Below are 26,614 nucleotides of genomic sequence, written 5' to 3'. Positions count from 1 at the left end.
TATAATTAGTGTGATTCCCAAAGATTGCATCAAAGTAACTTTTAGACTGATGCATTACAGTAAAATTTCCTGGGACTAGGCTGTAAGGAGGTACTTTTTCCAAGTACTGAAACATGCTTATGCTATCTTTTCTGAGGTGTGCAAACAATGGAGCTAAACATTTGGAAATTACTATGGAGGTTGTGGAAGGACCAAATGGCAGAGTTTCCCAATGCAAATGATGATCAGTTGTCAGAAATCTTAGTTTTTTTTCTGTGAAATGTTTGTATTTGAATATGCAAGCAAACATCCTTCAAGTCTAGTGTTGCCATATGAACCACTTCTGTAATGCAAAGCAGAATTGCTTTTCATGTTACAATCATGAAATTCTAAGTTTATACAAAAATGAATTTTACACCTTTTTTCAACCTTTTGATCTAATGATGCACGATTAAGGAAAGAAATGTAGTCTTATTTTTTCTTTAAAAAAGAAATAGGTTGTATCCAAGGCTTAATGTTCAAACCTGACAAAATATGTACTTACCAATATACTCAGACACAAGAAAACTCAACAGGATATATAAATCATATATGGAATAGTAAAGCAGAAAAAGGATATAGTCTAATGAGCAGGAATGTCACCTTGGGTGTACTATCTGCAATGCATGTCATAATAAGCCAAAGGGAAAACTGGAAGCCTACCCACTCCTTTGTCAATACATGCCCTGAAAATTCTTTCTTGCTGCAAAATATTGTTTTCAGTGTACTTTTCCATAAGTTGCATTATCATTAAGATGGCTAAGACACATTAAGATATTGTTTAGCACTTAGAACTGTTAAGCTCTTTCTTTTATTTGTAGGCTTTACCATTAAATAATTGTTCTGCTGGGGATTCTTAAGTGCTTGCCACTCACCTTTTGTTAAGATGTAATAAACATAAGTTTTGTTAGACAATTATTTGGAAATACCTCATGTATACAAATTCAACCACTTCATAAAATATATTGATTATATTTTAAACGCAGAAATAAGTATAGTTTTATTACTAAAAGGAACAGATAAAAAAATATAATCAGATGCAAAACAAAATGAGTCATCAGAACTAAAGTAACAGACAAATGAGATTCCTTAAAGATGTATTTTAAAATATATCTCTGCAATCTGCTTAAAAAAGCTATTCTAAGCTTATACCATTTAAGGATGTAGGTAAGGATGAATTTCAAGCCAAATGATAACGCCATCATTTCAGCTACAGAAACAATGTGCCCAGATAGACTCACCACTTTCATATGAAACATTTATTAAATTCAGTGTGAGACATACTCTCTGTCAGCATATCCATCCTTCTTATAACCTGAAATGTTCTACTGACAAATTTCTATTTCTCTTACCACTGCACATGGCACTATTAGTACCACTAAACACTATGCTATGCAAACATACAGTGCCATTTTGCCCACTCGTACAAATGCTGCAGTAACTAGGGAACTGTGAAATATTACAGGAAGCACTTGACTCACACTATCAAAATTATTAAACACAAATTACAAGCTATTCCTATTACTAAAATCATGAATCTTTTAAACTGTTTGCCGAAGTAAATTTTATCAAGATAATTGTCTAAAATTCAGAAAGGATTACACAAGCAGGAATCCTTAACACAAATGGTTTCCCTTCATAATAATCCTTTCTGATTTATACACCACTCTGCCACAAAGTCTGCCACAAATGTTTCCTGCTGGCACTGAGGGTAATCCCGCTGACCGAGATGCATGGTAGTGAGGCAATTGAGGAGAGTGGCTAATACTAATTAGTTATACCTTATCCCCCAGAACTGTCAGTGGCTCCTAATTTATGTTACCAAGTGGTTCAGAGATTGACTCAGCTGCATATATTTCAATGGCTTGAGGAAAAAGTTAATAGTATCAAAAGACAGTAGTGTCCCATTCACATCAATGAAAGCAATCATGGTGCAGACAGGTTCAGTGAAGATATAGGGGTGGGTGAGTGTTATTGTATGTTCTTATCTGTAGGAGCATGAAGGAAGCCAGATGAATGTGTGTGTGTGTGTGTGTGTGTGTGTGTGTGTGTGTGTGTGTGTGTGTGTGTGTGTGTGTGTGTGTGTGTGTGTGTGTCTGTGTGCACTTGCGTGTGCGCACGTGCGTGTGTGTGTGCGTGCATGTGTGTATGTCACAGTGCACATATGGGTAAATGCGTGAGTGTGTCCATAAGTCTAATTGACTCTGAGGGGAGCTTGTTAGATGTTGGGTAAATGTGTTTGCAAATGTGTGTATCGCTTGTGTGTGCATGTGTGTGTGTGTGTGTGTGTGTGTGTGTGTGTGTGTGTGTGTGTGTGTGTGTGTGTACAATACCAAGGATAGCATGTGTGTGTGTGTGTGTGTGTGTGTGTGTGTGTGTGTGTGTGTGTGTGTGTGTGTGTGTGTGTGTGTGTGTGTGTGTGTGTGTGTGTGTATATGTGTGCATGTCACAGTGCACATATGGGTGAATGTGTGGGTATGTCTGTAAGTCTGATTGACTCTTAGGAGAGCTTGTTTGATATTGGGTGAATATCTCTGCAAGTGTGTATATCTCTGTATGAGCATGTGTGTGTGTATGTGTGTGTGTGTGTGTGTGTGTGTGTGTGTGTGTGTGTGTGTGTGTGTGTGTGTGTGTGTGTGTGTGTGTATGTGTGTGTGTGTGTGTGTGTGTGTGTCTCAGTGTAGGGGTGCCTTTACCAAAATGATATTTGTATTACCAGGGTAAACAATGCTACCACCACAGTTGTGACAGTGTTAGTGTTAAACAACAGCAATTCATAAATATGGTAAAGAGCCAATAATGAGGTCTTTCTTATTGCAGCCATAGCTGACTCTTGAATCGCATATTTTCTGGCAGGCCAGTTTGTGCTAGTGATAAGAATGTTTCCAAATCTTAGGAATTGTTTCCTCCCTGGTACTATGACGATGCTTTTAGTTTACATGCTGGACTTGTTGCAGATGAGAATTAGAAACAAAAAAGATGAATGCTAAGAAATGAAGTTTGGAAAATGGTTTATTGTTCAATTCCAAACTAAATCTCTGTCTCAAATATCTGTGAGTCTTCATGTTGACTGAGGTCAAAAATAAATACAAAACCTTTGTATTCTCATGGGATTTCTTTCATCTACAGATAGTCACAGACAGATTTCTTCCTTGCTTCCATCACTTAAATTTATAGGATGGTGTCAGTTTCTGTACAATGTGTTTACCTCAATAATGAAATCCTATCATCAGCTGTCTGAAATATTTGTGAGATACAAGTGTCTGTGACTGCCAGCAAATGAAAAAAAATGTCTATCAAAATAGTGTAGTTCTTATTTATTTGTGATTATTTTTTTGTCCTAAAATGAAAGCCAGGGCGTTTAATGTGACAAGCATAGTTACTGCAGCATATTGGACGTACAGGGCATAAAACAGGAAATTAGGCCAGGTATAAACTTTATCCCTTCTGGGGATGAGAAATCACCTCTTCGCCTGGAATAGAAGCCTTGTCCTCTTTATGAGGGTGGCACTGACAGTACTACCTTTTTTAAAATATCAGATGACCAATAAATAAAAACAATTGTGTTACCAAATGTAACAGAAATTTGAGGAAAGGAACAGGACTGTGGTTTCTGTAGAAATTCTTTTGTGTAACCCTAACATACTGTTTGTAAAATCCATCTGTCTGTAATTATTGCTTAAAAAGCAGACAGATGCAGTGGGAAACTGTCTCCCAGGGATACTGAGGATGGGGAACAGAGAAGTACAGCATGTAATAACTTTGAAGATCTCTGTAGACATTTGTATTTCCCTCCCGCTCATGAGGCAGATGGAAACTACTTATTTTCTGCTCTGTTTTGGGCCATTTTGTTGCAAAAGAGCCTTAACTTTTTTCCTCTATATATATATTTTGCTTTTCAATGCCTGGAAATATGGAAGAGGAGCATGGTAGATTTCTTTAAGAGATTACATTGGTTTCATTTTTTTCTTCTCAAAATCATTCACAATATTTATTTATTTAGTTAGTTATTTTTGCACCTGCTAACTTGTATATCCAAGTGAGAAGACTCATTTTCAGTGGTGACTCAGGAAGAAAAGCTCCAAACATTAGAAAACATAAAACAGCCTACATACAATGGTCATAAATGAAGTATGCAACACACAGATACATAGACTGATTAAAAAGTAAATACCAAATGACTGAGGCATCACACAGTTAGCACATCACATCTTCAGGATATGGCCCAGTCCTGAACCAGATGTGTCTTCTAACTACTGCTAACATGGTTAAACTGTAAGATGCATCTGCAACATTATAGGTGCAGTTTAGTACATGAATACCAGTCTAGACAGCCATTGCATTGTGCTTCTCTATTTTGTCTTTGCCATCACATTCTATGAGTTTTGTAAAGTTCTCTGTATTTGGCCCAGGATGGAGCTCTGATATGTAATCATGTGGGCTCTTAGTCAGTTACTAGGTATGCAGTTCAGGAGGCCACTATGAAGCATATCCCAATTTTCCATTTTTGACAGAGCATTGTCTAGTCATGTGGCTCAGTATTACAAAGTAGGCAAATGGAGGCTTGACAAACTTTACAATAAATCCAAAAGGTTGCTGTCCAAGAAAACAAAGACAAGGCTCCAACAATGGAAAAGAACCTTCCTCAGGCTCAACAGGCAAATAAGACAACTTGTCAAATCCTCTAAGGGCTTCTTTGAGAAAAACTTAGCAAGTGCAGCCAAGGATAACCATTAGGCCTTTTACAGCTATGCATGTAGCCTAAAAGGTAGGACCCAAGCATGTGCAGGACTAGTGGTCAACAGTATCACACACACTGACCCCACAGAGATAGAAAACCTGCTACCAGATAAGTTTGGCCAAAATTCCCTTATCCCCTCCAAACCTATCACAAACCTTCCCCCAAATGGAATGGAGAACAGCAACAGTTACTCCACTCCACAAAGTTGGCCTAGCAACAGACCAGGGGAATTACAGACCTGTAAGCCTGACCAGCCTCATCTGTAAGGCCATGGAATGTATCATTATGGACCTCACAGATAAAGAGACAGGTAACCTCCAAACCCTAGATCCTACCCAATTCAGCATCATCAAGGGCAGATCCTGCATGTTAAATCTGGTGGATTTCTTTGAAAATATGACTGGGACCACTGACGAGGGCAAATCTGTTCACACAGCATACCTCAACTTGGCAAAGGCTTTCAACACAATCCCACAATCAGGTATTAAACTTAGCAAACTGAATGTAAACCCCTTCACTGTAAGATGGCTTGTCAACTGGCTCACAAACCAGACACACACTATCAAAATGGGTGACTTCACATCAACCGGCAGACCTGTTACCAGCGGGGTGCCACAGGGGTCAGTGCTGGGTCCCCTACTGTTTGGTATATACTTCTCAGAAATTCAGGTCAAAGCTAAGGGGTTGTGGCTGACCAGATTTGCAAACAACTGTAAACTGGGTGCAATTATTGAATCCCCAAATGATGTCAGTATAATCCTGAGGGTCTTACACAGACCAATGACTAGTGTCTTACTCACTGTCCCAAACTGAATGCAAAGAAATGCATCACCATTCCCTTCGACACAAATAATGTGCCTTTACACTATCAAATCAACAACAATACCCTAAGTACCCATGAAGTGGTAAGGGACTTGGGATCACAAGTTGACTGTGACCTTAACTTTGACCACCATGTGTCTACTGTAGCAAGGAAGGCTTTCTATGTAGACATTTGATTAGTAAAGGCACCACCTGGAGAGCAAAAGAGGTTATAATCCCTCTATGCTTGGCACTAATCTGGCCCATAATTGAGTATAATGCCCCATTTGGCATGTACCATACAAAGCACCTGCAGCAATTGGAGAGACCACAAAGGTTTCTAACAAAGAAGATCAAGGGACTCCAGCACGTGTCTTACACAAGCCGACTAAAATCCCTGTGACTATTCTCTGTATCGTATAGATTTCTTAGGGGAGACTTATGCCTGGCTTACAGAGCAATCTCAGACCCAAACCTAATGAACTTGTTGAATATTCATAAATCAAACAGGACTAGGGCTACCTGTTTCAGGGTCCTAAATATGGCCTGTGACTTAAATAGAACATGCTGGAGGGACAGATTTATCTCCCAGCAACTGCTGCACCTTTGGAATAAGCTACCTATTCATGTAAAACAGAGCACCTCTATGACACTGTTCAAGAGGAACCTGGCCAAGTGTATGGGGCACTATAACTTCTTACTGAGGATAGCACCCACAACCCTCCTGGACACAGGCAGCCATTACTAAATGCAATCAATCTTGGGTACTGACTACCATTTCTATGGTATTACATTGGGATGAAGTGGCTACGCTTGAAATGACCTCCAGGTCAGTAGCCTCATAATCTCCTATGATCCTATGAGGAAATCAAATCCTGGAGTACAGGAAGCAGCTCATTAACAGTTCTTCTCCTTAGTCCTCTGCGCTAACTGCCAGTCAAGGTTTACAGGTAGTTACTAGTCATGCAGTCTATACAACAAATGCAGTAACTAGCCAGACTTTCCACATGCCCTAGACCATTGTCCAGTTAAGTGAATTGCTCAGATTCACATAGTCAACAAATGAAGCTAGACAGAATCAAACCATGCACCACAGGAAGCAGTTCATTAACAGCTCAAAATCTTAATCCTTCTGTGTTAAATGATAGAAAGTAACAGGTTCTATAACAGTTAACAACTCCTTAGCACTGAATATTTTAGGTTTATGTATTACTATACATTCTGGATATGCATTCCTACACATTTGATATGATTATGGATGGCTTCAGCATAAGTACCACTATAACTGTGTTTTTATTTTTCAAGTCTCAAGCACCGGAGTCAGAGATCCTTTGTGGCTGGCTTAAAATCCCTGTTTTTTCTGAATCAGCAAAAGTGGACACACCTTCCTTGATCAAGCTAGTAGAGACCTTATTTTTTAACAGGTTTCTTCTATTGCTACTATTTTTTAACCTTTCCTGACTTTTCTTGATATTTCTTTTCACACTTTTCTCTTCCCACAAAGACTATCTCCATTGTGATCCTGTTTTTTATTTACTTTTGGAATGTTCCTTTTGCTCTAAAAGTTCATCAGTTGACTTTAAGCATTTTCTCAGTAAAATAAGAAGAAAGTGCACATTCAATGGATTTAGCTGAAGAAGGCATGGCCTTACTTTAACCGATATCCAGATTTCCTCATTTTTAGATGTATGCTTCATTGAATAATGACAAATGCAGGTGTGCACAAGCCATTGTGCAGTATAATTTCTCTTATGCAAAACTGAGAGGCTAATAGTTCTTTAATTGACTGAAGAGAGGGCTTCAACTACGTTGAATTTAAACAGACTATAGCTTCAACCAGACAAAACAAACCATGCTTTCAAATTTGCCATCTTGGAAAGAATTAAGCACAACCCTAGAGGAGGTAATATAAAAAATCTGATAGCATACAGGGAATATTGGTGGCAAATACATACAGATGCGATGACATGGCCTGGTTTGAACGATTATATCTCAATTAAGCCACTTCTGACAATTAAAAGCTAGTGTGATATTTATTATAACTTGACCGATGTAACTGCTATATGCTGTCTATTTTACATTAGAGCATGTTTTACTAGTATATATTAACAGGCATTCAGTTTACATATAGTGTAGTAAGTTTGTAGACATTTATTTTAGTAAGGGGTACTATGTATATGGGAATCAATGTACCTTTTTGTATTCTTTCCAAAATGGATTTTGTACTGGGAGTTTAACATAACTCTTATCTTATCATAAAGAGTATTATATTTTATAAGGTAGTTTTGGATGTTTTAGATTTCTATAACAGGAAGGAATGGATAGTTAGGTTAAAAAATTTTTTAGTTTTTTATTGTCAAATGTTTGTATGCTTAACTTGCTTAAAAGTACTGTAGCTTTAAGCAATTTACATATGGCGCCAATGCTATGTATTTAAATACTGAAAGAGAGTTTATTTAACAGTTCTGAGGAAGCTCGTGGTGTGCGGGTGAAAGCGCTAAACTCAATGTGTGGTGAATAAATTGTCAACTTTTATCAGCAAATTTTCAGTTATTTATCTTGGCTTCAACGAGACTCTTTATTCTTTATTTTTTGTACTGAGGGTCTAACTATTTGACTGACATCTACAGTGTGGTTATTGAATAATTTCGTTTAGCAGAGCCAACTTGATTGACAAGTTCCTGACCGTTATACGAGTGGTTACAGTGTCTTGGTTCGTTGTTCTACGTTCTTAGGGTGCTACCTACACTGTGTTTCTGGTGTCGACAATGGAGAACACTCGTAGCCCTGGCAGCAACTCACCCACAACTAGCAGCAGTGAAATAGCGGACATTCGGGCCGAGGTATCAGCGTTGCGTGGGGAGATATCGAAGCTGATGGAACTTTTTGTTTCAAGGGAGGCGTTGTTTCATCGTGAACCAGCTGGGAGCCCAGAGGATCACAACAACCTCTCGGAAGATAAAGGAAACCGAATGGGGACTATTCCGAATGGAAAAGTTAACAGCATGGACATTTTACTATCTTCTTCTTCCCCAGGTTTACCGAATGGACAGGTCTGTTGTACGCAAGGAAGGGAAAGAATAGACCTTTCGGATACAGCAGGCAAAGGTGACATTAATGTTACAGACCTTAATGATTTTACGTTCGACTTTTCTTTTGGGCGTTTAACGGAGGAGGCCAAAAGGACTGGCACACGCCCGAAAACCACTCAAGCAACTAGGACTTATGGCCAAGTTGCAGCAAAGAACAGTATGGACACAGGTACTAAAACTTTACCTGATAATGTGCACAGTAGCGATGCAGTCAAAAAATTTGCGTGCAATGTATATAACTTAAAAGATTTCGTTGACAGTGATTGTTTATTTGACTTTACCAACGATGGCGTTTTTAATAACAAACGCCATTTTACTAAAGGAACATTGAAAGATATGATTTTTGCCTTTGGTAAAAAACTTAATGCTATTAATGCGATAAAACTGGACAATGCTTATTTAAGCCAATGTTTATATCTTAAGATTGTCCCTATGGGCCTGCGTTTTTTTAAGGTTCCTATGGGTGTTGAACTAACACAGAAAACTATCATAGAGTTTAACACATTATTTGATTCATTTGGATTAGAGTATATTAAGACTCTGATAAAACTGAATGATGAAAAGTTGTGCAAATGTATTAAGGATATAGAATGTATGAATCATACTATAATACATGATTCTGGTTTTTCTGATTGGGATAAATTATATTTTAAACAATATGAGATTGCCCATGACAGAGCAAAAAAGGCATTTGAAAAGAAAAACAAAAAACTTAATAGGGACAAAGCACAATATGACAAACACGAAGCATACAAATGGAACTTTAGTGAAGATGCCCAACAAAAAAGAAGGGATGGGTTTGATCAGTATAACAAAGGAAATGTGCACTATAGACATGGTAGCACTACGCAAGTGGATACACAATATAGAGACCACAGCAATAAGAGTGAGGATTTTTTTCAAGGGTCAAGGAAAACACACTCAGCAAAATGGAATCAAGGGGGGAGGTGGAAGAAGAAGTTTCAACCTTACTAGTAGGGTATACGGGTCACACTCCCAGTGATGTAGGTACCAATACTAAATGGGAAGGTTCTACACAGGGCATTCTACAGGAAGGTGCTGTCAATACATATAATAATTTTAAGATTTTTAATTACAGTAGTGTAAAACTGGAAACGACGCATTTTTCACTACTATCTAAGGGTTTAAAATTTATACCCACGACTACTTTTAATGTAGTAGATAGTATAAGTGAAGTAAAACTTTATACTAGAAAATTAAATCTGGCTATGCAATTTAAACAGAATTGTGATGATCCTAAACAACTACATCAGTTTAGGAAAAATAGTTGTTATGTTCCTATTAGTCATCCTCAGGTATTAAATTATGAAAAAAAGTCAGTTAGGGATATGTACGCCTTGCACAAAAAGACTAATAATTTGAGAATTCACAAGAACTTGACTTATGAGGAGAGTACTTTATTGAAGGAATTAAGAGGTGATAAAAGTATAAGAATCATGAAACCGGATAAGGGAGGGGGGATGGTCATATATGATGCTACTTGTTATAGTAGCATGATTCATGATATCCTGTATAACTCTGGAAATTATATGGTTACATCTTTAAATGAAGTCAATCAAGCATACAGGAAGATAGATATGTACTTGGAGGACTACCTACTTGAAAACAGAATAAATGAGGAAACATATAATTATATGCAAGTTACAGACCCTGTTTTGGCCACCATAGTAGGCATCCCTAAGACTCATAAAGATACTGTTAACCCCCCTTTCCGTCCTATAATATCAGGAAGTAGGTCAAAAACATTCCGAATAGGGGAAGTTATAGACAAACTTCTTAAACCTATATACATTAATATTGCACATTTAACAAAAGATTCTTGGGAATTCTTGAAAAACTTTCCAATTAATGTTGATAAACAGAATATTATATTCACTTCAGTAGATGTAGTGGATCTTTTTTCAAGTATCCCTTTGGAAGAAGGTTTACAGGCATTGACCAACAGCCTTAGAAAGCATTCGGGGATGACTTGGGATCAGATTTCCTTATTAGTGGAACTCACTAGTATAGTATTAGAGAATAATTTCATATACTATGAGGGAGAACTATTCAGACAGACCAAAGGGGTAGCTATGGGGGCGGCTTGCGCCCCCATATATGCCAATTTGGTCTTACTGGATTGGGAGGAGAATGTCATATTTGATAGTAATTATTTTGTGAATGTGTCATACTACTCCCGGTTCTTAGATGACATCTATATATTGTGGAAAGGTGACACACAGATGTTTATGGACTTTGTTCTATATTTAAATGAATCTAGTGAGTTCTTAAAATTTACCTATGAACAAAGCACATACGGTGTTGCATACCTAGATACTTTAGTATATATAGAGGATGGGCAGTTTAAATCGAGGATAAATAGAAAGACAACTTTTTCTAATTCATACTTAGATTATAGCAGTAACCATCCTTACAAATTGAAATATAACATTTACAAGGGGCAAATTATAAGGGCCTTGAGAATGACATCTGATAGTAGAGCCACAGAAGTTGAATTAGCATATATAACAGACCTATTTAGAGAGAGAGGTTATGATGAATGTATGATGTCGGATACTGGAAAATACGTTTTAAAGGAGTGGGGACGAAAATACACACCCCTCTTAGGTAGTAAACACAAAGGAAGTGGGGAATCATTAACCAGGGAAGCTAGTGATGGGAATATAAATGACTCATCATTTAAAAAAGCTTGTATTGTACAATATGGTCCTTTTTCCAACCAAATTAAAAGCATATTGACAAGGAATTGGCAAATAATAACTATGGATGAAGAAGCACAAAATATATTGGGGTTAACACCGAAATTTGTGTATAAGATGGGAAAGAACTTAAAATACTTGCTGGATAATAGACCTATAAGTGAAATTAACTCAGTGAAACACACCAGCAAATGCGGTGCATGTGGACAGTGTAAATACATTTGTGAAGACAGGACAATTATCTTAGAAAACTATAATAAAACCATTATTAGACCTGTACATGGTAATTGTTCAACTAATATGTTGATTTATATGGCTAAATGCAATATATGTCCTGCTTTTTATATTGGCAGGACGGAAAGACCATTTAAAAAAAGGATATACTCACACATATATAGCATTAAAACAAAGGATGAAAAAAATGCCTTATTTAAACACATTAACAATGTAGGTGTTCAGCATGCTTTCAAATTTGCCATCTTGGAAAGAATTAAGCACAACCCTAGAGGAGGTAATATAAAAAATCTGATAGCATACAGGGAATATTGGTGGCAAATACATACAGATGCGATGACATGGCCTGGTTTGAACGATTATATCTCAATTAAGCCACTACTGACAATTAAAAGCTAGTGTGATATTTATTATAACTTGACCGATGTAACTGCTATATGCTGTCTATTTTACATTAGAGCATGTTTTACTAGTATATATTAACAGGCATTCAGTTTACATATAGTGTAGTAAGTTTGTAGACATTTATTTTAGTAAGGGGTACTATGTATATGGGAATCAATGTACCTTTTTGTATTCTTTCCAAAATGGATTTTGTACTGGGAGTTTAACATAACTCTTATCTTATCATAAAGAGTATTATATTTTATAAGGTAGTTTTGGATGTTTTAGATTTCTATAACAGGAAGGAATGGATAGTTAGGTTAAAAAATTTTTTAGTTTTTTATTGTCAAATGTTTGTATGCTTAACTTGCTTAAAAGTACTGTAGCTTTAAGCAATTTACATATGGCGCCAATGCTATGTATTTAAATACTGAAAGAGAGTTTATTTAACAGTTCTGAGGAAGCTCGTGGTGTGCGGGTGAAAGCGCTAAACTCAATGTGTGGTGAATAAATTGTCAACTTTTATCAGCAAATTTTCAGTTATTTATCTTGGCTTCAACGAGACTCTTTATTCTTTATTTTTTGTACTGAGGGTCTAACTATTTGACTGACATCTACAGTGTGGTTATTGAATAATTTCGTTTAGCAGAGCCAACTTGATTGACAAGTTCCTGACCGTTATACGAGTGGTTACAGTGTCTTGGTTCGTTGTTCTACGTCAGTAAAATAAGAAGAAAGTGCACATTCAATGGATTTAGCTGAAGAAGGCATGGCCTTACTTTAACCGATATCCAGATTTCCTCATTTTTAGATGTATGCTTCATTGAATAATGACAAATGCAGGTGTGCACAAGCCATTGTGCAGTATAATTTCTCTTATGCAAAACTGAGAGGCTAATAGTTCTTTAATTGACTGAAGAGAGGGCTTCAACTACGTTGAATTTAAACAGACTATAGCTTCAACCAGACAAAACAAACCATTCAAAGCTTGATCTTCACTAAACTGATAAAAAAAAATTTTGTAGGAGTGAGCAACCCACAGCACCTCTTTACAAACATACATGTGCATAAGTACATACACACACACACACACACACACACACACACACACACACACACACACACACACTTAACCTTTAAAATTATTAATAAAATTACTGAAAAAAAATACAGCTTCACATACTGTTCTAATAAAACAGCTTATATAGCAGCACCATAACATTCCACTCAATTTAAAAGACTAAAATAAAGTTACATCTATAAATACATATACTCACCCATGGCTGGGATGGTGTAGCACTGAAATTAAAGGCAACATCTGTCCTAAAATGTAAAAAATAAAGACGGTCAGTCAAAATAGTCAACCTAAAATGTGGTTTATATTTCTAATTCAAATCAGTAAAGATCAATATATAATATAGCTGGCCTAACTCCATAGCAAGTGGTTAACTATGGCTTATAAATGCTCACCATTAAATAATACAACAGTATATATATGAGTACATATACAAATGAAATTGTGTGTGTGTGTGTGTGTGTGTGTGTGTGTGTGTGTGTGTAGGTGAGTAAAAGAGAATTAGGGGCTGCCCTCTCCTATAAAACAAAGATTTTTTTATCAGTTTAATGGAGATCAAGCTTTGGCTGGTTGAAGCTTTAGTCAATTTAAATTCAACACAATATATGTACATTTATATATTTTAGTGGTGGGCATTAGTAAAGAGTAAAGAAACGCAGATGATATACTTACTGTAGCTCAAAATGTCTAACTTTGGTGATTAACAATTCATAATGCACATTGAATGGCGCCATCGAAGCTACATCAACAAACATTAACTGCTCTGAGGGCTTCTCCTGGATGGTGGGTTCCACTGGACAAAGGGTGCGACTTACTTCCTGATAGGGATAGGTCCGCTGGTAACTACAAGAATACAAAGGGAAAAAAATAATTGTCTAAATATTTTGTGGTGTTCACACTGCCACTGAGTACTTCGTTTTGTTACTGCACAAATATATCTCCAAACTGAAGACCAATAGGTTCCAGGCAATGAAATATTTACCAAACATTTATATATAATATATAACTGAATTAGAAATGAAATCTCATTTTTTTTTCTCATTCAGACTGGCTTACTGATTTTAAAATAAATCATACAATAGCATATATGAATACAAATGCAAATTGTTTTGCTACTGCACAAATATAATTCCAAACTGAAGGCCAATAAGTTTCAGGCAAAGAAATCTTTACCAAATATTTATATAATAATAATACTGAATTAGCAATGAAATCTCATTTTTTTCTCATTCAGACTGGCTTACTGATTTTAAAATAAATCATACAATAGCATATATTAATACAAATGCAAATAAATTTAGAGGAATAATATGGGCCACCACTAGAAAGGTGCTAAAGAAACAACACTTTGCTACAGTTTAAAAATATATTTTTTAAGTTTTTATTTGATTTTTAACAAATCCAACAGCATTTCAAACAATTTATAATAAGACAAAGCAATAACTATTTACACAAGTCCATAACAAAATATTATATACACTAAACAATTAGTATTTCCAATACATCATTAAGTGTTTGCCATGATATGTACTGATGGGTTACATTTATACTTCTCATTTTTATAGTTAATAATCCATTTTACAGACTGACTTAGCTAGACAGAAAAAAATCACTAAAAGAGAGTATAGTTTTGTATTTCCAGTTTTTAGTTATAATTTTCCTAGCTAAAGCTAGGACAGATCAAAGAAGAGGTATTTGTGATACTGGAATAGCATCTGGGGTTGGAGCATTAAACAAGATTAGAGAATCAGTAATTATACAGTTATCTGACCACAATGCTTGGGAGAAGTTTCTAAAATCATTCCAAAAAGCGGACACTATCTTACATTCTATTATCATGTGAATTTAGTCTGTGTGAAGAGCTTCATTACATCTCTAGCATTTTATTTTTTCTGATTTATATATAATTGCAATTCTGTGAGATGTGTAAAAACATCCATGTATAGATTTACAGTGTAGTGAGAATGTTCACTTTCCTGCAGATTTTAAAGATAATTTTTATTTATTTCTGAAAATTCTTAATTATTGATTTTTGTTGAGTGGTTCCAGAAAGACATGTCTGGAGTAACAAATTCATATCTAATAATCTTATATATGATAGAAAAATTATTTCTCCTTAGCTGTATTACTATCAATATTAAAAAAAATCTAAATTTTTTGGAATAGACTTAGTTTGAAGGTCTAAAGATATTTTAATTTTATCTTGAATATATTAATTGCAGGTTTGTATATCTAACCAACTGTTATTTTCCAGACTGTATCTTGCTATTAAATAATCAACTGAATGTATTTTATTCCCATTCAGAAATTGATGCCAATAAATTAAATTACTGTTTTTTGATATCCAACATTTTACTTGAATTAAGACATTAAGGATTCATTTATGAAAGCTATATGAAATAATAAGATTTATAATTCTTTAAATAATTTGAATTTATAAACCTCATAAAGATTAATAGAATTTGATTAATAAAGGGAAGGAAAGTAAACTTATATCTTTCTTTTAAAACCCAATAATATAGTTATACCTAAATTCAATAAGATTTCATAAAGGATTTGTTATCTATTAGTATACTCTCATGTATTGATTTCTAACAAGAAACATATGAAGAGCCAAGCCATAAATATATTATTTTAATAATTACAGACTTAGTATATAACTCAGTGTTAGGAAAGCTAATACCACCTTCCTCCCAACTTTGTTTATGCCAATCTAAAGAAATCCTTGACATTTTTGGATACCATAAAACTGTTAATAGAATATAGTTTATTTTTTAAACTTTTTTAGAAGGAAGGAGAATTAATGACTGATTAAATAATAAAATGTTTGGTAGAATTATCAATTTGATCAGCATAAGTATATCCTCTAATGTGAAGAATAATTTGTAATTATTGGTTAATTTTACAATTATATAAATTTTGGGCAATTTACCGATAACGAATCTTTATTATTGGACTTAATAGTAATTCCTAAATATCTTATCTGTGAATTATCCAGTTAAAATTTTTATGAGATTTCAAAATGGTGGTTATCCTTTTATTGATAAACAATGTTTTTGTTTTTTTTTTTGTTTTTTTATGATTACATTTCAGACCTGAAATATTTTCAAAACATTCCATAGAGTTGACTATATGGTCTAATGAGAACTCAGTATTACTACTTGTCAGTATGATATCATCAGAACAAAATTATGAATTTTGGAAGAAAAGTTTTCATTTATTTTAAAGCCTTTAATATTTATATTACATCTTATATAATTAGCAAATGGTTCTTTAACAAGTGCAAATAGTAAAAGAGATAAAGGACATCCCTGTTTGGTGCCCCTTAAAATATCAAAGGGACTGCATAGAAAATAATCTATTTTAACAAAATATATTGAGTTCTCATAAAGATTTTTAATTAAATGCATTAAATCTGTGGAAAATTATACTCATTGAGCACTTTGCACAAGTAAGACCAATTCAAAGAATCAAAAGCTTTATCCAAATCTAAACTTATTATTGTAAGTTCTTTTATTATCCATGTCAGTTAATGAAAAAAGTCTTATAATGCTATATTGAACTCTTCTATTTAATATAAAACCAGTCTAGTCCTCATTTACTAATCCTAAAAGCATAAAATTCATTCTTTTAGCTAATATAGACATGTATATTTTGTAATATACATTTAAAAGTGAAATAGGCAAATAGGAAAAATATAAAGTAGGATCTATATCTGGTTTTAAAATGGGTGTGATAAGAGAATATCACCATGAAGGGGGAGTTTAATACATTTTAGAATATTTTCAGCTAAGAGTTTATACTACTCATGAATTATGCCATCCAATCCTGGAGCTTTCTTAGTTTTAAGATTTGTAATTTGGTCCTTTAACTATACAAAAAAAGAAGGGCTTATTAATTTTATTTTTCTGTTCTTTGGTTAATTTATAGTGTATATTTATTTCAAAAACTATACATTAACTCATTACATCTGCAGTTAACTCCTACTGACACTTTTAGGCATCAAATATTTTTTGTTCATATTTGCATCAATAATTTCAAAGCAATAGGGGATGAACCTAAGTTTTCGTATAAGAACAAGAGATCCCTTAAACAAATGTTGTGTTATCCTAGGAGAGATAGTGATAAGGGCACTAATGATTGTCTGAATGGGACATTCCCTTGATTTAAATGCAAGTACTGCTCTTATTTAGATTCTAGTGGCAGTTTTATCCACCCAGACACAAATAGAGAATGGAGGTTTAATACACATGCAAATTATAACACATGCCATCTTGTCTGTTTAGTTTATTGTAAAGTATATTATTTGTATTATGTGAGCAAGACTGACAGGAGGCTCAGGGACCGGGTCAGGGAGCATTTATATGCTATTAATACCCAGTCAGATGTGAATGCCCTAGCCAAGCATGTGGAAGTTATGGACACTACACATAGTTTTAATTTTATGGTTATTGAGACTATAAATGTTGGTAGGCAGGGAGGTAATGTCAGGAACTTAACTGAAACATCAGAAATTAGATGAATTATCAGGTTAAGATCCTCCAGAGGGAAGGGAGTAAACGACTGTGTGTGGATTAAACTAGCCTTGAAGGCTAGGAATCCCTGTTCATAGGCTTGTATATGGTAGTAATTTGTTTTGCTGAATTCGTTAAACATTGCTTAGGCATTTTATATATGTAATATGAGTATTTTCCTTTAAAGGACATTTTACAGGTTTTGATTATGTAATTGGATGGATAATCTGATAGGATATGATTTGTATTTAAACCAGTTGTATTATGAAATGTGTTGTCTGATGAGGCAATATATTTCTTGAACTGTGAAAGCACTTACGAATTAAATGATTTTTTGTAATTTTATTATATTGTGTTATTATCACAATCCAAACAATGTTTTGGTTCACCACATTTCTGTGTTTCAATTTCAAAACAATGCTATGTACAAGGTTTTAAAATATTTCATCTTAAAGCTTACATATTGGCAAACTCAACTGCGTTAATATTTGACCTCTGTCTAGTGCAGGTAAATAGACATTAACTGTTGTTTTTATGATGTTAATTTATATAGATTATAATTTTCACATTTTTCTAAATATCTCAACAACCAAGTAACACAGGCAGAACTCCTTAGCATCGAATGAAAGCTCTCAGCTGGATGAATAAAATGTTACTGATAGTATGAGTGTAATTAGAGTGGTTCTTGAGATATTGTAAGTTGTTTAAAAATATTATAAATGTAACAGTTACTATGTTTATTGTGACTTAGAAAATTTGGTTTAAGACCTAGAACCTAAATAATACTACGACTACAAAAGCAGTTTGTGCTGAAGAGTTTGCCATTTATACTTCTTTCATACACCCTATGGTTCCAGAGATATGAACATTTGTTTGAAATGTGAGGACATAATTTGATTCTGTCCAAAGGCTTAGGATTCGCTGATTGGAAGAAGTGCAAACATCCTTATCCAGGCTTGTCTTAAGTTTAGTAATTTTTTCATAATATTTACTAAAACATTTTAATATATCACTTAGGTCAGTTATTTTAATGATATTATTTCCTTCTTTATAGACAATTTCTTTGACATGATTTACTTTCTTTATTTTTTTTATCTATAGCTATTATATGAAGACTCTTGGTGTTTATTGAATACAACTGTAATTTAATTTTTTTCCAGAATGATTAAAATCTTATGATGTAGAATGTCTAAATATTTCAGATTTAGATTTTGTAACTCTATAGTTGCAGCTTTATCATTGGGTTTTATATTTAACCTTAACTTATCAATGTTAGCTTGGAGTGCATTCAACTCTTTGTCCAATTCCTTTTTTTTACATATGTACCAATTCTTGACTTTACCATAAAAATAAACGTTTTAACATGCCCTGTAATATAGCATCAGTGACTTCACCATTATTATTAAATTCCATGAATTTTTTTTATTTTTTTAAAAAACATTCACCAAAACCATTTATTTCAGTTATATATGCAGATAGTCTTTGACAAAAGATTAAGTTATTTGGGCTTAAAGTTAAAGTAAAAGTAATAGCATTGTGGTCAGACAAAGGACATGAAACTATTAGTACATCCTCTATTTTACAATATAAAACATTTGAAACAAGATCTTTATCAATATTAGTTTGGGTCCCAAATCTAAAAGAATAATGAATATAATTTAAAGAAATTGCTAGTTTTAAATCTAGTATATCTCTCATATTTATTGAATTAATATAATGATTTAAATGTTTACCTACAGAAGATAGCCTGATTTGTTTAACATTGGTTGTATCTTTGTTTTATAAAATGCAGTTAAAGCCGCCTGCTATCAACATTTCTCCTTTTGACTATAAAGTTATAATGTCCAGATAGTTCTCAGCTGATTTAGTACCTATTCCAGGAATCCAACTGGTATTAATGAGTGGAATTTTTTTTATCAGTTTCTATTACCACCAATCCCAGCATGCCATTCTTATCAGAATATGTATCAATTATTTTAGGTAAACCTAACATTTTTTTCCAGAGAATAAGGATACTTCTTCTTTTTGAACCAAAATGAGAAACTACAAAATTATATAATCTTTTAATATCAGTCTATCTAGATCTTTTGTCAATAAATGAGTTTCTTAGAAAAAAACAATATCTGCTTTGTGTACTGTTAAATATTTATTTAAACTACCACTCTTCAATGGGTTATTTAGCCCATTAACATTTATTGAAAGACAAATGTCATCTTTTGCTGGCATCTTTTAAAACAAGTGAATTAAAAACTAGTTTACAATGATTCAGTGTTATAAACATAGAACTATCACATGCACAACTTATTACAGACAGAAACAATAAGATTGATACTGAAAATTCAAAGTTAACACCATTTTTTTCTTCTAACATGGAATAAAAAATTCCTGGTTTGATGAGAAATTCATCCAAACCGCTCACTAACAGCCCCAAATCACTACCTAATAATTTTATTGCTACTACTTTTATACAAATAAAACCAAAATTTCTTAAAAAGATAATATACACTCTTATTAGTTGTGTTATTTTACTAGTAAAGATACCCAAAGAGCTGAACAATTAGATTGACATGTAATCTAACCTATTGTATCAAAACAACTTTAATAAATTACTAGCTTATAATTTATACCAATTCTTACACATAACACTTGTTAGTATTTTATCAATCATTTCTTAAACAAATATATAGTCTATTCTTAAAACATTTAAATTTAAATTTTGAAATTAACAAACTGTATTTATACATCTAATACTTATGAAGCTTATTCATAAGATTTAAACTCTACTAAAAAATTAGAAAACAAAAACACGTAGTACCAAGACTTTGAACTTCATAGTTAAATGTTGCAGTATATACAAAACTATCATTTATTATTAAAAGGTTATCTATAATCAGAATTCAAACAATAACCCCTGCTTATGTAAACCTACAGACATTGCAGATATTCATTATTTTCCCATAGATATTTTCAAATATAGGATTCTATGATGCCACTACACAAATTGCAGTTTCAAAGGAAAATTAAAACTTAAATAAATTAGCCTAGCAAAATTCAGAATGTTATAAAATATAAGAAATATGAGTTATATATAAAATATACTTATTTAAGGTACATGTGCTTGTACATGCACTTGCAGTTATACTCCTTTCACATAAGTACCACTTCACAGAATTAAATTGTTTGCTTTCTCTTAATTAAACTATATAAATAAAGATTATGAACCATTACCAATCTTCATATTTTATCCCCAAGATGTCACTACATCTGCCTCATGACTGCTTGTGTACAATCGTCCAATTGCTCATACTTTTTATTTATTTATGAATACATACATACATCATAGCTCTCAACCTTCCATCTCCAAAATGAGGAACACTAGCCCTCATAATATATAACAAATGGGCAAAATGTGGAACACATACTAATGGCTTCTAACAACTTCAACTTGGAAGGCCATAGGATGGTTAAAATATGTTAGTTTTATTTATAAAGAAGATATTTTAATGAATTAATATGATTCATTTCTATTTACCATGGATTTCACTTAAAAAAATTCCTAATACTGAATGTGTGACAGTCTTTCAATGTGGAACATTGAGGAATTTTGAGGAACATGAACTTTTAAGCCCCCAAATGAGGTATGTTCCTTGTAATGAGGTACACTTGAGCGGTATGACATACATACATATATATTTAACTATATACATTCACACTTAGCTCCTAGCAGGTCATGAAGTAAAGCAAATAGTCATAATTTCTACAGTAAAGTTGAAAGTAAGCAAAGAAACTGGCTTCTTGTAATCCCATTCAAGCAAGCTGGCTGTATGTTCTAATACAATTTCAAAACCACTGCCATAGTAACTTGTGTTATATACCTTAAACAGTTACTATCTTTGTTCACCTATCACTACTCATTTTCTTTATTCCAAGGTTTAATCATATATTTCTAATCTGTCAGTCAGATGCCCATTTGTATGTTGTTTGCACCAGTCTTTCAGCCCCAGTGAATACTGCTTACAATATCATTCCACCACATATTAAAATATATGTTTTGTTTATGATATACATATAGGATTCTATGATACCACTACACAAATTGCAGTTAGTGAACAGACATATAGATATTTCCTAGCTTTAAACAATTATTTTTTCCTGTAGCTTCTTTCATATTAGCATTTTCAAATCTGCATCTCCACCACCAAGCCATCATTTACTGTCTACAGTTTAATTTTACATTGGGTCTGGGTTCTGCTGTTCTGTTTATCATTAGGTAGAACAATGTACCCCAGCTTCCTATAATTATGTTCCTTTCAGCTCTTAAAAAATCTGCATCATACCTTAATGTAGTTACATATACTGCCTACTTACAGTTTTGCATCTTAAACAAGATAAATTAATCCTTTTAATACATAAAATGATCTAATACTGTCCATTTTAACATTCCATTTCTGTGTTCCACTTATTTCCTGTTTCTGAAAGGTTAAAGGTCACAACACACTTTCTTATTAAAGAACTGCCTAAAATGTAGACAGGCTGCTGAAGTGGCACACAGAAGCTCAAGCCAGGTGCAAACAATCTTCAGATAAAAAGTTATTTGGACCTAAACGTCTCATGATCGCAATCTGCAAGCTTCATTTTTTAATAAAAAGATGCTTAAACAGCTTAAAAGTGAAAAGAGGATTAAACAACTTCGGAACTCTCCAGATAACTTCAAATGCATCAAATTAACAGACTGCAATAGTATCCACCCACCATCTATGACGCTACACTTAAGCATTATATTTTTTAAATTAATCAGTGAACAGTAAAAAAAAAATCAAAGCTCTCACTCTACCCTCATATCCCATTACCCAAACAAAGCATTTAAAACCATACCTAGCTTATTGATTTTACTTGTATGCTATGATATTATTAAATAAAATAAAATAAAAATAAAGCTGTATTATTTTAAAACTTTACCAAAGATTCATATTATTAAAACCAAATAACTTATTTTCATAAACTCATACCCCCCTTAGTGAAAAAACAGAAACATTTCAATAGCAATGAAGCTATTGCTTAAACTGGAATTATTTTATGAATAATAGAAAAGGTTTAACCTTTCATGAATGTCCTTTTTAAAAGGTGTTTCTGGAAATAAATTACTTTTAAAATCAGATTAAATATAACAACTAGAAATAAATTCATTTGTCTTTTAGCTTTTTATTTTTCTCTTTTACTGTCCATTCATTTCATGTAGCTTGCCTTTTTAATAAAGAGCTCATGTCCATTTCTTCAGTAGAATTTAGTAAATTATTCTTCTGGATGAAGGAAACTGCATCCTCCAAGGATTTAAATGTTTTCTTTCCTTCTGGTAAAAAGAGTTTTAATTTTGCAGGATAAATCAGGTGTGTTTTAATTCCGGCTTTCTTCAATGATTTTAACAAGGGAATATATGCTTTCCTCTTTGAGCTGACTAAAGAGGAATAGTCATTGTCAAATCTAATAAGAGTATCACCAAATCTGAAAGGTAATGCAGACCAGGTAGTTTTAAAAACTAAATCCTTGTCTTGACTAGAAATAAACTTTACTATTATGGATGCTGGATTTGTGGATTTCTTATTTGAAGCTGCTACATTCAAAGATCTATGCACCCTCTCTAGGCCATATGACAGGGTTGCAAGGAGATTTAATTTTTTTGGGATCCAAGAAGTTACAAATTTTACCATGTTATCTTCCCTCTTGTTTCTCAGGAACAGCATAGATCCGGATACTGTTCCTTCTTGTCCTGTTTTCTAGGTCAGTTTTTTCTAAAAACTTGTTTTGTTGAAGGATAAAATCAATATTGTTTTCTACTTCTGTAAGTCTGCCATCTATATCAGTGATAGAATCCTACATAGCAGATATTTACAGTTTTTGTTGTTTAACTACTTTCTGGATTAATTATGTCTGCTTATTACAGTCTTCCTTTATTACATCTACTTTAAAGTCGATTTTATCCAGTTTTAAAGATAAATCTTGTATACTGCTTAGAATAGACTAACTCCTTTACTGAGGATTCCTGAAATGCTGCCTTAGACTGATCATTTCCTTTAATAGTTATTTTAACTTGAGATTTCACAGGAAAATAATTGAAAAAAAAAATATATATATATATATATTTTTTTTTTTCCCCACCAAACTTTTCCAAAATGTTTCCAAAACAATATTTCAGCTTTTTTTGATGAAATGAAGATTAAATACTGCCAAAAATATATAATGTGCTGCTAACAGCTTGCCATCTTGGCCACAACCCCAAAAGTATTTTTAATGTAAACCTGAGGGCTGTAGCATTCCAAGCAGGGTATAGAGTGTAGCAAGCAGTTTGCTACAGTTTACAAGAGAAAATCTATTTTTATAAACTAAAAGGGGTAATGTTCAAACAAGTGATTGATCAGTTCTAAAAGCAAAGGAGCTTTTGCTGTCCAGATAGTAACAATTATAAATTAAAATCATTAAGAACAGGAAAAACTGAAGAAAGCACTTTGAATTAGCACTACAAATAGACAAAGACAAAAAGGACATAAACTGACCAACAGTCAAGATTGACAAAATCAGTAGGTTCCAGTTTCTTCCAAAATGGGGAAGCCTAAGACATAAACAACATTGACTTATTTCTGATTAAAACATAAGAAAATTTTGCTGGTGCATGCAAACCACTGGGCTGATACTGAATGTTGATATTTGAAGCAACAGAAATACACATAATTAAAACATCCACAAATTAAAAAAATGCTCACAAATCTGACCTTACTGTATCTAATTATTTTATGTCTCTCAAATTTCAGTTGATTGTGCAAAAGCAATGCATCACATTCTGCTTGCATGTGGAATAAAGGATATAGTCGAGTGAATAAAATATAAAAACTTCAGGGAACAAGCACTCTAACTAACATGGCTGTTTTCATATGAAATCAAAACTATTCCTGACAGGTTTTTGTATACAGGCCTTCATAAACAAACCTTGTAATCACCAAATAATACATTAGGCTATTATCTTTAATCAAGCCCTCGTAGTATACCTTGTAAATACAAGTAACAGCTAATAGCTATGTAAAAGCATATTGAAACCTTGTTATGCAGCAAGTTTAAATAAATGCACACAGTTTAAAATACTGCTATATACATTTTTTTTTCCTTTTTTATAGAAAATTGTATGCATTGGGTCATGTGCTGCTTTCATACATCTAGAACAGCACCAATAGCATTTAACTGGGAGAACTATCACTCTTATGTGGGTTAGAATACGAGTTATTGTGGCTGTGTAATGCCAGATAACAATGTTAACAGAGATACTCTTTGCCTCATATGTTTTTTTCAAAAGCATCAACTATACATCCCGACTGTTCCTGATTTTGTCTCATATTTTATCTCTGTCTTTCTTAATCCTCCAAAAATTAATGACTTTTCATGAGAAGGTGGTGTATTACACTTAATAAATAATGATAATAATTAGCTTTATAGAGTTCTTTTACTTCAGAAAATGCACATTAATTCACATTCTCTTATTCTGTCAATGTCTCAAGTTCATAGTACTAATAGTGTTGTTGATTGTCCCTGCTGAGATTTGTACGATTCATTGAGAGCTATGATCAACACTTTATTAATGATAACAAACACTGACAAGTGATTTACATCAGCATTTTCAAGTTATAACATCGTTCTAGCAGCATGCTATACTGTAGTAAACAAAAAAGAGAGCATTTCACTATTAGTCTTCCAAATTAATATTTCTAACAGCTGCACACATCAGGCTTTTACCAGGAAATTTGAAGTGCTTAACCCATTCTGCATAAATTCCTTTTCATTTATTAAAAAGGGAAACATCAGTCTTTCAGCTCTGCTTCTGAAGCTGCATGCTCTACAGACATTTTCCTTGTTAAACCCTTGTTAGACAGATATGTAGCCTGGTAACGTTTAAAAAGAAGAAAACAGAAATAATGCTAACTACCTATGTCTGGTGTAAACATAAAGATTAGATTTCACTGATGCATGATTATAAAAGTAAAGCTTGTTGGTTTTACAGAACACCTATTCAAGCAAATAGCTTCTTAAGCAATGATCAAGGAGTACACTACAGACAAAGACAGGCAGAGAGGGAGATATGTTTACGTAGAACAGGGCAAAAAAAAGTGAACATCATTGCACTTGGTGCAGGCAGGGTATAAACTGTAGGCTGTAGCAACTGCTTTATACATTTTATCAAACAATTTGCTAGTTTAAAACAAGAAATTATTTTTTTTTAACTAAAATGAAATGTGAATAAGGTGGGTCAAGGGTAGGTCACAGAGATGGGACCTGAATGGCTGGGGAAGGAGGGAGGAGTGACATGTCATTCATCTGGCCACCTGTTTGGTGAGTTAGAAAAAAAGGACTTTTTTTTGCTCTTCAATTGAAGAGCTGATGGGTTGGGGAGCTAGTTTGTGGGACAGGCAAAGGGCACTGGATGAGCCAGCTATGCTTCTGCCTTTGAGGACCAGTATTGGTCATAGTTCTGTGAAAGTACCAATAAAACAGTATGCTAGATAACACATACACACACACACACACACACACACACACACGTGTGTGTGTGTGTGTGTGTGTGTGTGTGTGTGTGTATATATATATATATATATATATATATATATATATATATATAGATATATATATATATATACATATGCAGGTCTACTTCTAAATTTCAAAGTTTCAAAAATTCAAATTTCTTATGGTCAAGAACATAAGACTGAAGTTTTGAAACTTCGAGCCATTTAAATGGAGACCACCATACAGTACAGAACAGTATATTTACCATTTTCCTTGCTGTAGTGTGATCGCAGAGTTGGTATATTTAATTAGCAGTAGGTGTGGGGGTGCAAGTGGGCTTGCCCCCCTGCAAAAAAAAAAAAAAAAAAACATTTTTTCTCTGTTGATTGTTTTTTATTTCAGTTTCAAAGCTTCAAAACTTTGATCTTATGGTCTCAACCATAAGAAAGTTGAAGTTGTGAAAGTTCGAAATTTAGAAGCAGACCTAT

At 33.5% G+C, this 26,614-nt stretch overlaps 1 protein-coding gene across 1 annotated transcript in view; it reads right to left on the bottom strand.

The window, feature by feature from the left end:
- SIDT1 (SID1 transmembrane family member 1) overlaps positions 1-26,614 on the bottom strand; it is an 853,551-nt gene that overhangs the window by 686,223 nt on the left and 140,714 nt on the right. Inside the window, exons 3-4 of the mRNA XM_044073143.1 lie at positions 13,738-13,908; positions 13,268-13,313 (exon numbers count right to left, since the gene is read on the bottom strand). Coding sequence (XP_043929078.1) covers positions 13,268-13,313; positions 13,738-13,908 — 217 coding nt within the window. The remainder of the gene's footprint in view (positions 1-13,267; positions 13,314-13,737; positions 13,909-26,614) is intronic.

This window comes from Protopterus annectens, chromosome 5.part1 (assembly GCF_019279795.1).
Source record: "Protopterus annectens isolate FY-2018-M chromosome 5.part1, PAN1.0, whole genome shotgun sequence".
NCBI classification, from domain to species: domain Eukaryota; kingdom Metazoa; phylum Chordata; order Ceratodontiformes; family Protopteridae; genus Protopterus; species Protopterus annectens.
This window is presented reverse-complemented; position numbering and strand designations above follow the sequence as displayed.